The sequence below is a fragment of the Petaurus breviceps genome, unplaced genomic scaffold, assembly GCF_028583685.1.
Source record: "Petaurus breviceps papuanus isolate PSGF00001 unplaced genomic scaffold, PetGlider_PUasm1.0 174, whole genome shotgun sequence".
NCBI lineage: Eukaryota > Metazoa > Chordata > Mammalia > Diprotodontia > Petauridae > Petaurus > Petaurus breviceps.
The window spans coordinates 50,956,831-50,973,514 of record NW_027185761.1 but is presented as its reverse complement, the minus strand read 5'-3'; the positions used below and the strand labels follow the sequence as shown (position 1 = coordinate 50,973,514).

At 40.1% G+C, this 16,684-nt stretch overlaps 1 protein-coding gene across 1 annotated transcript in view; it reads left to right on the top strand.

Annotated features, from left to right (window-relative positions):
* The first annotated feature begins 791 nt into the window (after positions 1-791).
* SNTN (sentan, cilia apical structure protein) overlaps positions 792-16,684 on the top strand; it is a 21,908-nt gene continuing 6,015 nt past the window's right edge. The window contains exons 1-2 of the mRNA XM_069084539.1: positions 792-901; positions 1,572-1,606. Of these exons, the coding sequence (XP_068940640.1) occupies positions 792-901; positions 1,572-1,606 (145 nt within the window). The remainder of the gene's footprint in view (positions 902-1,571; positions 1,607-16,684) is intronic.

Genomic DNA, 16,684 nt, shown 5'->3' with positions numbered 1-16,684 from the left:
GTGCAAGTGACACCAGCATGGGGCAGAAAAGAGGCAAGCAAATTCTTTACAACTAAGAAAATACAAAGTAATATAGAATGATTTCAAGAGGGAGGCAGAGACAGAAAAAGATAGAGATGAGAGAGACAAAGACAAGACAGAAAAAGACAGAAGATGGACAAAGATACAGAGACAGAAAGATTGTGCTAATGAGGGGGCCAGGGGAGAGGAGAAAGAGAAAGGTCACCATAGGAAGTGGCTCAGAAAGAGCTTTGGAGGAAGCTAGGGGTCTTGAGAGTCAAAGCCAAAAGGCACTCGAGGCATAAGAGGCAGTGTGGACAAAGGCATGGGGGTGGGAGAAGAGAAAGAAGGCTAGTTTGGCTGGACCGTAGAGTGTGGAAGGAGGAGGAAAATGGATTAAGCCTGAGATGGGCACTCTCTCCATCTGTGTAGGTCTTAAATCCTTCGTTATCTTCTTACCCCTTCCTTGTCTCCTCAGCAGCTAGCATTGGCTCCCCCCAAAACTACCTTGCATTCATTTTGAATGTATGTGTAGTTATGCATTTATAATGTGCAAAGATATTCTCAGGCAGGCTTTATTGTTGTACTTGTCTCCCACACTGCCCCCAATCCACTGTGCAGGTTGGTGGGTTGTGAGTTTATTTAGACTGCTTGCAAGTTGCCTTCTCAGGGACTGCATGTTCATTACACAGCCCTCTCTTCTTCCACGGTACACACAGCACTCACCCTTGTGTCAGCTTCCCTTAGTCGCTGTTGCCTAGGAATGATCAGGGACAACAAGAGACTAGAGAATGTGTGGCTGCACTGTGAGCACGAAGGATCAAAAGCCCTGCTCCGGAGGGGAAGCCCATCCTTTGGCATCCTCTACAGCAACCTCCCTGCCTCCAACAATGCTGAAAAGGTCAGTGGTCCTGCTTGACTTCCATTTTCATTCTGACCTGCTACTCCAATACCAAGAGTTAATAATGTCAAAGGCCTCCAAGCTTGTGGGTTGCAAGCCTGGAGCCTTTTAACCAGAGTAATCCACCTTTAAATTGAATTGAAAGTGCACAAGGACCATCTGGCAACTTTGACCTCAAAAAAGAATTAAAAAAAAAAACTTCTCTCTCCATTAACTGAGAATGATCTGATTAACCCAAGTTAATGTAACTCACCTCTTGGGAAATATTTGTGGTTGAAGAATTTTGTTAATGATTTTCCAGATAAAATCTACTGTAAGATAAACAAGCCATCTCAGCTGACCCATGGCAAGGGGAAATTATTTCAGACTATTCAAATGTGTAAAATATGTCCATTGATTCCACAGTGGGAGAAGAAGGAATAATTCCCTCTTCTCTCCTTTTGGAGACTGTCTTTAACAGAGACTTCAAGAATGGGAGCTGTTTCTGATTTGCATTGTGGTTTTTTGCAAAAGAAAAATTAAATTGACCATTGTCATAGAATAGTTTACAAGAAAGAAGGTAGAGATTTGTTGATGGGTTTGTTTGGAGTTATTTTGTTGGTTTCTTTTCATGGCAATCCCCCAATTAAATCTTTCTGAATCTTAATGTGGCTTTCATTTTCATTGACAGCATTCCGATATCTAAACAACTGTCTTCTGTGAAAGGTAAGACACAGAGAGATGAAAACAAGTGTGATTAATAAAACATTCTCTCTGACTTGAAAGAGTATGATGCCATACCAGAAATTAGAGTAATACACATGGGTGCCTCTTTGGAGCACCCAGCACTTGGGGCCAATGTTGACAAGAATGCTACATGTGCAATCCTGAGCAAATCCAGAGAGACCAGCTCTGGAATGGGAAGCCAGAGCCCTAGGATCTAGTCCTGCTTCTGCCAGTAATGAGCAGTGAGGTCTCAGCACGTGCCCACCTATTCTCACTGGGTTTCTCTGGGCCTCAGTTTCCTCAGATCAAATGCAAAGACCCCTTTCAGCTCTAACATTATATAATCCCATGATTCCTTACAAGCAATTCAAATCTCCACTAAATGGAGCAGGGAACTCTCAAATCACTTATGTTTGATTGGAATCCAGTCTTACAGGTAAAATTTCCATAAAGGGGTTATCACTGCCCCTGACATATCTGTATAAGGAAAAGGTACATAAGCTCTTCTAATGGGTCATTATGCGTTAGCAAGAATTGATTGAGTGTGGGGGAACAGCTAGGTGGTGCAGTGAATAGAGCACTGGCCCTGGAGTCAGGAGGAACTGAGTTCAAATCTGACCTTAGACACAACACAAAAAAACTAGCTGTATGACCTTGGGCAAGTCACTTAACCCCAATTGTCCTGCCTTCTCCCCTCCAAAAAGCAAAAAAAAAAAATTGACTGAGTGTTGTCTTTCTTCATGTTCTATCAGATCAGCAAGAGTTAGATTTCTTTTAAGGTTTTCTTTTAAGCTTTCAAACAGAGCTGGAAGGGACATCTGTGGCCATGTAGTGCAGCCCCCTTCTATTACAAAAAAGGAAACTGAGGCTCAGGGAGGTTGGATGACTTGCCCAGAGGCAGCATTTGAACTCAAGTCTCATGACACCTGAGCTAATGTTCTTTATACTATATTATTTATACTACTTGCCTCAAACTTTCTCCTCCCAAAAATCTAACCATCATCTTGAGATTCCGAACCGTGAGAAAATAAAGTGCTAGCTGCTGTTTGTGTCAGGACTTTATTTGGGGGGGGGAGGGGGGAAAGCAGGGCAATTGGGAGTGAGTGACTTGCCCAAGGTCACACGGTCAGTAATTGTTAAGTGTCTGAGGCCAGATTTGAACTCAGGTCCGCCTGACTCCAGGGCCGGTGCTCTGTTCACTGTGCCACCTAACCGCCCTGGGACTTTATTTTTAAGGGTGAGCAGTTGTTCCTCCAAAGCTTTTTGCCTGCTGCCTCGTATCGGGAACAGCATACGCATTGCCCGGCCTCTGTCCACTGTCCTTCTTCCTTTCATCCAGGACGTTTCCCTGCAGTCTCTCTTGATTCCTCAAAACAGAAGCGACTTACCACTCCCTGTGAATAGCTCCTCAAGTCATTTTGTATGACCTTCCTGGGCACTTTATAACCTGAGGCATTGTGAATAACATGCTGGAGTGGGACCATTCTGGGCCAGTCATTTGACCTGTGTGCCTCAGTCTTCTCAGCTGTAAGATGGGGATGATAGTAAAACCTGCCTCCCAGGGATGTTGCCACAACCAAATGGATAATATCTGTAAAGCACTTAGAGCAGTGCCTGGAACATAGTAGGTACTTAATGCTTATTTCCTTCCTTTCTGATGTTGGGGTCAAGTCCCACTTCTAACACACATTGGTTGTGTGACCCTGGGCAAGTCACTCCATTTCCTCAAGCTCTCAGCAACTCTCTAAGACTAGAAGTGGTGGAGAGAGTGATAACCTGCATTTATAGAAGGAATTTCCTCACCTGGGAGTATCCTGTAGCAACAGAATCACAGGTCCAATTCCCATCTCATAGCTACATGTGCAACGGTCCCATCACATAAGCTCAGGATTCTGTTTTTTTCCATGTTTGTATCTATCACATGTTGCAATGAATCAGAAAATCAATAAGCATTTATTAGGTGCCTACTATATGCCAAGCACTGTGCCTTTTTTTTTGGCCCATATCTATGATTTTACTGGTTAAAGAAAGCTTTCAGTGTGGAATCTCCATTCACCCCTGAAGATCAGAATTTCCTCTGTCATTTGCAGATTTTCAGATCTGATGGGGCACTGAGGGGTCAAGTGGCTTACCAGGAGCTGGACCCAGGTATTCCCTATTCCAAGTTCAGCCAACTATGCGCTATGTGCTGTTACCTCTCACACCCTACATACTAGGTGCTTTGATACATGAATCAGCATCTAACCTTTTACATAAAATTTCTGTCAGAGTTCCCCTCACCAATAAGCCCATAAGGGGCTGAGTCATAAGGGGGTGGACAATTGGAGCCAAAGGAAGGAAATTGTTTCATCTGCTTTCGAGCTGATCTCCCCAAGCCCAAGTCTCTGGCAACCAAGAAGAGGAGTGGGGCACCTGAGTGTGTCACGACAGCTGCTCTGGGTCTCCAGCTTCCTGCATCCCCAATAGATGGCACTGGGAATCCGGCACCTTATGCCAGGGAAGCCTAGAACAAACCGAATGTACCTCTTTGAATCATCTGAAAATTTAAAACAGAGGAATTTCTATGGACATGTTTCATCACCACCCTCTCTCCAGGAGAGTATAAACTCCCTGCGGGCAGATTGTTGTATTTCTATCTTTATATCCCATACCCCCAACATGGAGCCTAGCACTTAGAGACTAGAATGGAATAGAATGGATAGGGAGAGAAGTGAGCATTTACATAGCACCCACTATGTAGCAGGCACTGTGCTAAGAGCTTTTAAAAAATATTGTCTCATAGAATGGATGGCGTGGAATGGAAATCATGACTGAGAGCCTACGACTGACTGAGCCAATTCTCTGTCTCCCTCATCCTTCTATAGGCTATAGATTTCTCTCCTTTCTTTTGTTCACTTTCAGAGTGGAAGACCAAGATCAATGGGAAAAAAAGATATGGAAGAATTTAAACGTTGACAAGCCCATGACGGACCAAAACAAACCCATAGAAATCACTTGACAATAAGTTGCATTGCCCAATTAGGTTTACACAGCCTATGTCATCCTTGATAAGTATACATAGAATCATGAAATCAATCATCAATAGGGATTAACTAAATGTTGTCCGTGACAGATGCTGGGCTATGATCTAGGGTTACAAAGAGAAGAAAAAACAGTCCTTGGCCTCAAGCTGCTGAAAAGCGAGGTCCCTTTGTCCAACCTCTTAATGTTAGTAGTTGATAAATGGGACCCTAAGGTTTGCAAAATACTTTCATTTGAGCGTCTCAATAGTCCTCTAAGTCTGTTACTATTATTATTCCTATATTCCCATTTCACATATGGGTCCTACAAAGGTTGAGTGACTTGCCCAGGGTCACACAGGTAGTTAGTGTCAAGTGTCAAATAACATAGGTTTTCTTGATTAAAAGTTCAGCATTCTGCCCACTACACTATATTGACCCTCAAGACCAATGGTATGTCTGAGCAATGCATCCCCATTGCAACCTACTCTGATAACCCCTCTAGAGAAGCAACCAATCATTTCCACAAAATGTCAAGCGCCACCTGAACCCCAACAATGTGATTCTTGCTTTGGCTCAGTTCACAGTACTGTAAGGATTATGGGAAAAGATCTTCCCTGCCCCTAGGCTAAAGTGCACCTGGAGCCTGGGGTGGGAGGCTTGTTTTTCAGTAGATACTTTTTGATTGGCCGGTGGGTCAATAAGGTTGCTACATTCTCTGAGCCAGGAGAAGGCTATATCAGCCCTGATGTGTAGCTTTGTTTGGGGACTCACTTTGAGAAATGTTCTGTGGTTTGATCAGATGAAACTCTGGGAAGCTCTTGTCCAGCGCCCCTGACTTTGAAACCCAGATGTTGTTTGGTATGGATGTAATGGTTGGACAGTTTGGAAATCTGTCTACTTGATCTGTTTCTGTCTTGATAATTCTGTCTGTATACTCTGAAGTTCAGGGTGTTGACCTCTTTCCCCTGAACTAGGTAAATGATACATATTTGACTGATGAAAGTAAGCTTGTTAACCCATTTTGAGTTGCTTTCCTTTAACAAAGCAGATCCAAAAACCTGTGCGAGCGGCAAACCCTGGGGACACTTGGGGTGCTTGCTGCTACAAGTACCCTTGTTTATTCTGTTTGCAACAAGAGGGAATTTAGCTAGTCGTGAGCTAGGAGGAGATCTGTTGAGTTTACTGAAGTCATGATTCAAATTCAGAGAGCATCAAACTAAGCCATTCAGGAAGTTCTGACTCAGGACTTTGGAAGGCAGGCATGCTCAGATCAGAAGCTCCCCATCCTTGGAACACAGTCTGATTCAAATATCCTCAGTAGGTTGGACAAATCACGCTTTCATGTTCCCATGTATGTATACCACTAGGTTTTCCAGTTGAAGTTACTAGATGACTTAGTGGATAGAAAACATGGCCTAGAGTCAGGAAGACCTGAGTTCAAATCTAACCTCAATCACTAGCTGTATGACCCTGGGCAAGTCCCTTAACTTCTGTCTGCTTTAATCCACTGGAAAAGGAAATGGCAAACCACTCCAGTACCTTTGCTAATTAAACCCCATGCAAACTCACAAAGAGTAGGGCACAACTGAACCACAGTAAAGCTTTTCCAACCATTATTTAGAGACAAATATGAATCTTCCAAAACAATTGACTTTCTGTAAATCCATCGCACGGACAGAGTCCAAGCACACTGTCCAACTTTCTAGTGATTATTTCTCCCTCATCTAAAGAAGTCAAAAATTCCATATGTGGCTGAATAGTTGGTATATTGGGAAAGCACCAGACCATTAACCAAAATTTCTGGGTTTGACTTTTCACACTCCCATTTACTAGCTCTGAAACCTCAAACAAGTCTCTACAATTCAACCAAACTTACTTCTTTCTGGTCATCGTATAGGGCAGTCCATCTCTCATCTTCAAGCTTTTGTACTGGCCATTGCTCATTCTCAAAATATTCTCTCTTCTCACCTCTGAAGGCATCTAGGTGGTACAGTGCCTAGAGCCAGGAAAACCTGAATTCATACAGAACAGGGTTTCTTAAGTTTTTTCCACTCAAGACCCCTTTTTAAGCTTTGTCAGAGTTTGACAGTATTGCCTGGCCTGAGGGCATGTACAGCGTAAAGTGTGTATACTTTGTGTTCAGAACCAAGGATACAGTGAAGTTACCAGATGCAATATGGGCAAGTGCTGCCAGAAACACCTTGTAGTCATTACCTGTTTGATTTTTAATTACTTTTTGATCCTAAAAACTTTTTAGTGTTGCCAAATTTTTCATGACCCCATATGGGATCACAACCCATAGTTTAAGCTTCAGAAACTTACTAGCTATATGACCCTACATAAGTCACTCAGCCACTATTTGCCTCAGTTTCCTCACCTGTAAAATGAGGATAATAACAGTATCCTTCCTTACAGGGTTACTCTGAAGATCAAATGAGATAATATTTGTAAAGCACTTAGCACAATGCTTGTCATACAGTAGTTGCTATGTAAATATTTATCCCTTTTCCCTTCCCTTTCTCTCATGCCTTACTGTATTCAAGATGAACTCAAACTCAAGCTGATCCCCCCGTTTCCTACTTCCCTTCCTCCATAAACCATCTCACATTTATTGTATCCAAACTCTATACAATCTTGTACATGGTGTCTTCCTCAATTGAATGTAAGCTTCTCAAGAATTTTGTTCCTTGGTCTTGTATGCCCAGCCCCTAGCAATGTCCCTGCCACATAGTAGGTGCTTATTAAAGACTTGCCAATTTCTTGACTGGAAGTCTCATGATCAGTAGACAGACTGTGTGCTCCATTGGTATCTTTGAAATGTCCAAAGAAATGAAAGAAGCTCCCCAACATGCTGAATAGCCCTGCTGCGGTGAACATAAGGGAAGACACAGACAATAGCCACCTCGCTTCAATGGGATATCTGCCCTCATCCTCCTTAATGCCAGTGCCTTCCCTCTTGTGGATAAATCAACTTCATCTTGTTTGTATGAAACTGTTTGCTTGTCATCTCCTCCATTAGACTGGGAACTCCTTGAGGGCAGGGACTGTCTGCTGCCTTTCTTTGTGTCCACAGTGCTTAGCACAGCACAGTGCTTGGTGCATAGTAGATGTTTATTAAGTACTGGTTGATTGACTGATTAACCTGTGATAGTCAGGCATGCATGAGTTATGCTCTATACCATCTGAGAAGAACCCAAGCCTCAGTTTCTCCAGGGCTCAAATTCTTCCTCTATAGAACTCAATGATGGAGCTAAGTCTCTAGGGCCCCTTTGGCTCTAAATCCATGATCTGATGGCCTTCAACAAACCACTCGATCTCTGAAGGGCTCAGAGTTCTTATTTGCAGAAGGAGAAGACTGAACAAGATGATCTTTCAGGTCTTTCCTCGCTAGAAGTTCATGGTCTTATATCATTGAGTCTCTCCAGGTCTCATGAGGGGTTCCAAACCTGTGATCACTAAGGTCTTACCAAGTTCTAACATGCTCAGGTCTTAGATCACTATGTCTAATTATTCTTTGCAAATGGTATGAAGGCAAGCAAGCCTCCCAGTCCTAAAAACAGGTCAAAACAAGAGGCTTGCTAGTCCAATTAGAGAGCATGTTTATGTCAAGGAAGTGATTTTTTTTTCCTGAAGGTGTCTGCTTCTTAAAGGCTGATCTATTTATAAAGCACAGCTCATCTCTCAGCCAGGCAGACTCAGGGCTGCAGACATTCTATACATACTAAAGTTTAAGAATTAAGCACATGAAGAATCAGATTCTTTCCCTTTGGAAGGCATTTACAGGTGTGTCAAGCCCAATGCATTTTGACTGAGAATAAAGAAAGGTCATTCACTATGTCATAGGCATCACCCCAAAAATAAGTGTACTGGTCATAGCCAAGGGAGGGAAGAGGACACATTAGCACTAGGATCGTGATTGTAGCAGAACATTTAGAGAGGCTAAGAAGCCAGGGAGTTAAAGATTAAAGGTGAATAGTCTAGACTAGCTCATGAAACAGCATCCATAGGAGTAATCAGTCAGTGGTCTCAATACACACGCCCATCCACTGAAGGTCAAGGGGAGGCAGTCAGGCCAAGTATGCCTAACTCTGGGAGCTCTTCTGTAGGAATGGGTAGTTAGGATCTGAGACTTAGATTGAGATGGGAGCACAGAGGCCACCTTCATCGATGTAATGAGATAGGTAGGACCATAGATTTAGAGCTGCAAGGGGCTTACATTTTACAGATGAGGAAACTGAGGCTCAGAGATATGGTCTGTACAGTGTCACGTATAGGACCACCGATTTCAAACTAGAAGGACCATAGAGGTCCTTGAGTTCAAACTCACATCATTTTATACATGAACAACCTGAGGTCAGAGAAGTTAAGTGACCTGCCCCAGGTCACACAGCTAGAAATTGGCACAATTAAGATTTCAACTCATTTCCTCTGCCCCTCTGAATCCAGAGTTCTATCTCCACAGTAACACACTGAGCTTGGGCAATTCATTGTGACTGGCTCTGACTCTAGTGTTTACCCGACCGTAGTGCCCACTATGTACAGATTGTCATGACCCTGCACTAGCACAGGTGACCATGGGTAGCCCATGATGGCACAAGGGAATGAGACCCAAGCCAAAAGCCATGCGTGCTAAAGCTGCAGCTTTCAGGGCCCAGCTGCCACTAGTCTCTCCCTGGCACATGTTCCATTCACTGTCATCATAATATGCCATACATGGCATCACAAGAATTATAGTGTAGGGAGAAAAAGAGCAAACAGTGCAGGGATAAGAGCCCAGGATTTAAAGCAGGAGGACCTAAGTTGGAATCCTGATGTTTCTGCCTTTTATCATTTTTATTCCCCTCCCCCAACAACATTGTATGAATGAATGAAATCAAAAACATTTATTAAGAGCTATTGTATACAAAGAATTGTTCTCAATGCTAAGGATACAAATAGAAAATCAAGGTAGTCCCTAATCTCGAGGAATTGATATCCTAAAATATTCATTGACCTTTCTTATATTTATTTGTATTTATTCTCTTTATACTTATTTTAGCTACATACATAAATAGATAGATATAGATACAGATATCCTTATCTTCCATGAAAGAATATTAGCTCCCTGAGAGCAAGAATTGTTTCACTTTTTGTCTTTTTGTCCACAGTGCCTAGTCCAGTGCCTGGCACATAGTAGCTCTAAATAAATTCTGATTGATTGATTAATTATTACATTAACAGTGCTGCTTTCCCATCAGCCATTCACAGAGTGCAAATTTGTGTGGAAGGAGTCATTAAAAACTTCTCATTGCTGTGCCCACTCATATCCACCAAGTGAGCTACAAAGGACGAATGAAGGACCAGTCCTGCACATTATTTCCCAGGAAACCACATCCCTACTACATTGCACCCCCATCTCTTCCCCTGCTCCTTTAGAACAGACTGGTCTTACCTCACATAAAAGAGGTGCAAAAGAAAGAATTTGTCCAGTGGACAAGAAGATAGAAGGGGTAGTGGGCAATACTGGAAATTCAGTCTCATTGGAATTGGCTCAAAGAGTGAATGTTACACCCACAGCTGGGTATAGAAATCTATTTTACCTGGCAGGAAAGTAGGAGGAGAAAGGGATAAGAGAAAAGGAAGGGATGATAGAAGCGGGGGGTAGAATAAGGGAGGTAGTGGTAAGAAGCAAAATATACTTTTGAGTACAGATAGGGCAAAAAAGAGAGAGAAAAGGATAAACAGTGAAAAAATAGGATGGAAGGAAATATGCAATTAATTAATAATCATAACTGGGAATGGGAAAAACTTATCCATAAAATGGAAGTGGATAGGAAAGTGGATTAAGAATACTGCAATCCTACAATAGTTTATTTGCAAGAAACACATTTGAAGCAGAGAGACACACACAGAATAAAAGTGAGGGGCTGAAGTAGAATCTATTATGTTTCAGCTGAAGTAAAAAAAAATGCAGGGGTAGCAATCATGATCTCAGATAAAGCAAAAACTAAAATAGTCCTAATTAAAAGAGGTAAGCACAGAAACTACATTTTGCTAAAAGGTACCATTGAAAATGAAATAATATCAATACTAAACATACATGCACTAAATGACATAGCATTCAAATCTTTTTTTTCGTTTACACCATTCATTTCCACAAGATTTTGAGTTACAAATTTTCTCCCAATTTTCCCCCTACCCATGACCCCAAAACAGCAATCCCACTGAATATCCCCTACCCCAATCTGCTCTCTCCTATGTCTTCCCCCATCCCCCCTCTGACTTTCTAGTAGGGCGTGATGGATCTCTATGCCCCAGTGCCTGTATATCTTATTTCCCAGTTACATGTAAAAAAAATAATAAATATATATTAAACATTTGATTTTAAATCTTTGAATTCCATATTCTTTCCCTACCTCCCTCATCACCCACCCTTACTGGGAAGATAAGCAGTTGAATATAGGTTGTACATGCAAAACATTTCCATAGTGGAAATATTGTGAAAGACTGACTATATTTCCCTCCATCCCATTCCACCCCCCACTTGTTCTATTCTCCATTTTGATCCTGACCCTTTTCAAAAGTGGGTGCTTCCAACTTCCCTCCCCTCCCATCCTACTCTCCCTTCCATCATCCCCTAATCATCCCTCTCATCCCCCTAATCTCCTGTAGGGTGAGATACCCTATTTAGTGTGTGAGTCATTCCCTCCCTAAGCCAAATTCATTGAAAATAAGGTTGACTCATTGTCCTTTTGCCTTCCAGTTCTTCCCCTCCATTGTAACAGTTTTCCCTTGCCTCTTCTATATGAGATATTTTACCCCATCATATCTCTCCCCATCCCCTCTCATTATATTCCTCTCTCGCCGCTTAATTCCACCTTTTAAGTATCATCCCTTCCTGTTCAACTGGTCCTGTACCCTCTGTCTATGTATACATGTATACATATATGCACACATTCACATATGTATTCATATGCCCATATACCCTCCTATATATATGTATGTATGTATACATTTCTATTCCCTTCAACTATTCTCATACTGAGAAAAGTCTCATCAATTACAATTATCATTTTTCCATGTATGAATGTAAGTAGTTCAACTTTGATAAGTTCCTTATGATTTCTTTTCCCTGTTTACCTTCTCATGCTTCTCTTGCTTCTTGTATCTGAATGTCAAATTTTCTATTCAACTCTGGTTTTTTCATCAAGAATTCTTGAAAGTCCTTTATTCCACTGAATGACCATATTTTCCCCTGAAACATAATACTCAGTTTTGCTGGGTAGGTGATTCCTGGTTTTAATCGCACCTCCTTTGACCTCTGGAATATCATATTCCAAACCCTTCGATCCCTCAATGTAGAAGCTGCCAGATCCTGTGTTATCCTTATTGTTTTTCCATAGTATTCAAATTGTTTCTTCCTGGCTTCTTGTAATATTTTCTCCTTGATCTTGGAACTCCAGAATCTGACTATAATATTCCTAGGAGTTTTCTTTTTGGGATCTTTTTCAGGAGGTGATTGGTGGATTCTTTCAACCTCTATTTTGCCCTCAGGTTCTAAAACATCAGTGCAATTTTTCTTGAGAATTTCTTGGAGGATGATTTCTAGGTTCTTTTTTTATCATGGCTTTCAGGTAGTCCAATAATTTTTAAATTATCTCTCCTGGATCTATTTTCTAGGTCATTGGCTTTTTCAATGAGATATTTGACATTGTCTTCTGTTTTTTCATTTGTTTGGATCTGTTTAATAGTATCTTGTTTCTCATAAAGTCACTAGCTTCCATTTGCTTCAATCTAATTCTGAAGGAATGATTCTCTTCAGTGAGCTTTTGAGATTCTTTTTCCATCTGGCAAATTCAGCTTTTTAAGGCATTCTTCTCCTCATTGGCTTTTTGAGCTTCTTTTGCCATTTGAGTTAGTCTATTTTTAAGGTATTATTTTCTTCAGTCAGCTTGTTGACTCTAATTTTATAATTTTCTTGCATTATTCTCATTTCTCTTCCCAATTTTTCCTCCACTTCTCTTATTTGGTTTTCAAAATCCTTCTTTAGCTCCTCTATGGCCTGTAAGTAGCTTATTCTTTTCTTGAAAGCTTCTGGTGCAGGAGTTCTGACTTTGCTGTCTTCTTCCTGTTCCATGCCCTGATCTTTTTTGTCCCCAAAAAAGGAATCCAGAGTCAGACTTCTGTGCTTGCCTTGCTTCCCTAGTTTGCTCATGTTACCACTCAATTACTTGACTTTTGAGCATTTTTTGCCACAGTAGAACTCTACCAGAGGTGGGAGCTTTGTCCCAATCACTAGGGTTTTCTCAGCTGCTGGAGCTATTAGTTGGGTGCCTGCTCTGAAGCCTCCCCACACTCTGGCAAACTGGTCATGCACCCCAGGACCTCTACCTTAGACAGCAATCCAGATCAAAGCAGGTTAAAGCAAGAGTGATTACCCCTCAGACTGGTAGCTTGGTCCCCCTACAATCTTCAGAGAAGGAGCTCTGAAGCAGCCATGTGGTGGAGGCTGCATGGCCGCAGAGCCTCAGCCACTTCTCCCTCCAGGAGGTAAAGGCCTGACAGCACTCCCGAACTCTCAGTTCACAAAGTCCACACTGAACTGACCTCTCATTTTGTCCTTAGCATCTATGGGTTGATAATTCTGGAAACAGCCACAGCTGCTGGTGATCTGAAGTCCCTCCAGCCCATGGCTGGTTGTGGCCTCCCTGAGGCTAAAACCTCAGGCTCAAGCAGGGCTGGGCTTGGCTCCCAGAGCACTGTGCTGGCCCCTTCCTGCCAGCATGCTGGGCTGTCCTCAGCAGGGGGGTAGCTTCTCTGTGTCATTTTGTGGGTTCTGTAGCTCCAAAGTTTGTTCAGGGTCACCTTGTACATGAATTGGAGGAGGTGGAAGCAGGAGCCCACAGAAGTACTGTTTCTACTCCACCATCTTGACTCTGCCACATTCAAATTCTTAAAGAAAAAGTTAAATCAGTTATAGAAGGAAGCAGTTCAACTATACTAGTGGGGGACTTCAACATTCCCCTCTCAGAACTAGATAAATCTAACCACAAAATAAAAATGGTTTAAAAGTTAAAAAAAAAGTTAAAGTAATGAATAGAATTTCAGAAATTTATATGTGATAGACTTCTTCAGAAAGCTGGATAGGAAAAGAAAAGTCTATACCTTTTTCTCAGCTATACATGGCACCTTCACAAAAATTGACAGTAGATTAGAGCATAAAAACCTCATAACCAAAGGCAGAAAAGCAGGGGGGAAATGCATCCTTTTACCCCATACCACAATTTTTAAAAATATGTTCAGTAAAGGCTATTGAAATATAGATTTAAAATTAATTGGAAAACAAATGATCTAATCCTAAAAAAAATGAGTAGGTTAAAGAACAAATCAGAAACAGTCAATAATTTCACCAAAGAAAATGACAACGAGACAATGTACCAAAATTTATGGGATGCAGCCAAAGCAGTACTCAGGGGAAATTTTATATTTCTGAAGAGAAAGAGCAGATCAGTGAATTGGGCATACAACTAAAAAACCTAGAAAAGGAAAAATTAAAATCTCCAGCTAAACACTAAATTGGAAATCCTGAATATCAAAGGAGATATTAATAAAATGAAAGCGAGAAAATCATTGAACAAATAAATAAAACTAGAAGCAGATTTTATGAAAAAATTTTTTAAGAATCCCTTGGTTAATTTTATTAAAAAAGAAAAGAGGAAAACTAAATTGCCAGTATCAAAAATAAAAATAATTAATTCACCACCAATAAAGAGGAAATTTAAGCAATTATTAGGAGTTATTTTGACCAATTACATGCCAATAAATCTAACAACCTACATGAAAGGAATAGTTAAAAGAATGCATATACATTGTCCAAAACAATGGAAGAGGAAATAAAATACTTAAAGAACACTATCTAAGAAAAACAAATCAAACAAGCCATCAGTGAGCTCCTTGAAAAAAACTCATTAGAACCAGATGGATTCAGAAGTTAATTCTACCAAGTATTTAAAGAGCAATTAATTTCAATACTATATTAACTTTATATATATATATGTAATATATGTTATATGCATATATACTTTATATGTTATTATATAATTACAATACTATATTAACTATTTGGGGAAATAGGCAAAGAAGGAGTTTTACCAAATTCCTTTTTTTAAACACAAATATTGTGCTGATACCTAAACCAGGAAGAACAAAAACAGAGGGGGGGGGGGGATAAAGCTATGGACCAATTTCCCTAATGAATATTAATGCAAAAATTGTATATAAAGTAATAGCAAAGAGATAGCAGCAATATATCACAGAGATCCTTCCTTATGAGCAGATGTGATTTATACAAGGAATGCAAGGCTGGCTCAATATTAGTAAAGCTATCAGCATAATTGACCATGTCAATAACAAAAACAACAAAAATAATATGATTATCTCAATAAATAGAGGTTAAAAAACTTGACAAAATATAACACTTATTCCTATTTAAATAAAATTAGGAAATATAGGAATAAATGGAACCTTCCTTAAAATGATAAGTAGAATCCATTTAAAACCATCAGCAAGCATTATCTGAAACAGGGATAAGCTAGAAGTTTTCCCAATAAGATAGGGGTGAAGCAAGGATGCCCATTATCACCACTATTATTCAATATTGTGCTAAAAATGCTAACTATAACAGTAAGAGAAGAAAAAGAAATTGGAGGAATTAGAACAGTCAACGAGGAAGCAAAACTATCACTCTTTGTATATAATATGGGGTATACTTAGAGAATCAACTAAAACCTAGATGAAATAATTAACAACTTCAGCAAAGTTGCAGGGTATAAACTAAATCCACATAAATCACTAGCACTTCTATATATTACCAACAAAATCCAACAGTAAGAGACAAAATGAGAAGTCCCATTTAAAATAATTGCAGACAATATAAAATACTCAGGAGTCTACCTGCTAAGACAAACCCAAGAACTATATAAACACTGTTTACAAAATACTTTTCACACAGATAAAGTCAAATCTAAGCAACTGGAGAAAAATTAATTGTTCGTGGGTAGACCAAATCAATATAATAAAAATGACAATACTACCTAAATTAATTTACTTATTTAGTACGACACCAATCAAACTACCCAACAATTATTCTACAGAGCTAGAAAAAATAATAACAAAATTCATCTGGAAGAGCAAAAGGTCAAGAATATCAAGAGAATAAATGGGGGGTGGGATGTGGAAGAAGGTGACTTAGCCATACAAGGTCTCAAACTGCATTATGAGGCAGTAATTATCAAAACAATCTGGTACTATCTAAGTAACAGAGCAGTGGGTCAGTGGAATATATTAAAGTACACAATATACAGTAGACTGTGATCATCATAGCCTAGTGTTTGATAAATCCAAAGATTCGAGTTTTAGGGATGAGACCTCATTAATTGACAAAAATTATTTAGAAAACTGGAAAGCAGCTTGGCAGAAGCCAGTATAGACCAATATCTCACAATGATAAATTCAAAATGGTTATATGACTTGGATATAGGCAAATTTGGAGAGTGTGAAATTTTTTACCTGTCATATCTATGGATGAGAGAAGAATTTATGACCAAACAAGAGACAGAGAACATTATGGCATACAAGATGGATAAGTTTGATTACATTATATTAAAAAGGTTTTGCACAAACAAAACCAATGGTACGCAGATTAGAAAGAAAGCAGGGGAAATGGGGGAGGGGGTTGGAATTTACAGTAAGTTTTTCTTACAAAGTCCTCACCTCAAATATATAGAGAATTGAGTCAAATTTCTAAGGATACAAGTCATTCCCCAAATAATAAATTGTCATAGGATATGAACAGATAATTTTCAGAAAAAGAAATCAAAAGTATCTATAGTCATTTGAAAAAATGCTCTAAATCACTATTAATTAGAGAAATTAAAATTAAAACAATATTGACATACCACCTCACACCTATCGGACTGGCTAGCATAACGAGAGAGAGGAAGAGAGAGAGAGAGAGACAGAGAGAGAGAGAGAGACAGAGAGAGAGAGAGAGACAGAGAGACAGAGAGAGAGAGAGACAGAGACAGAGAGAGAGACA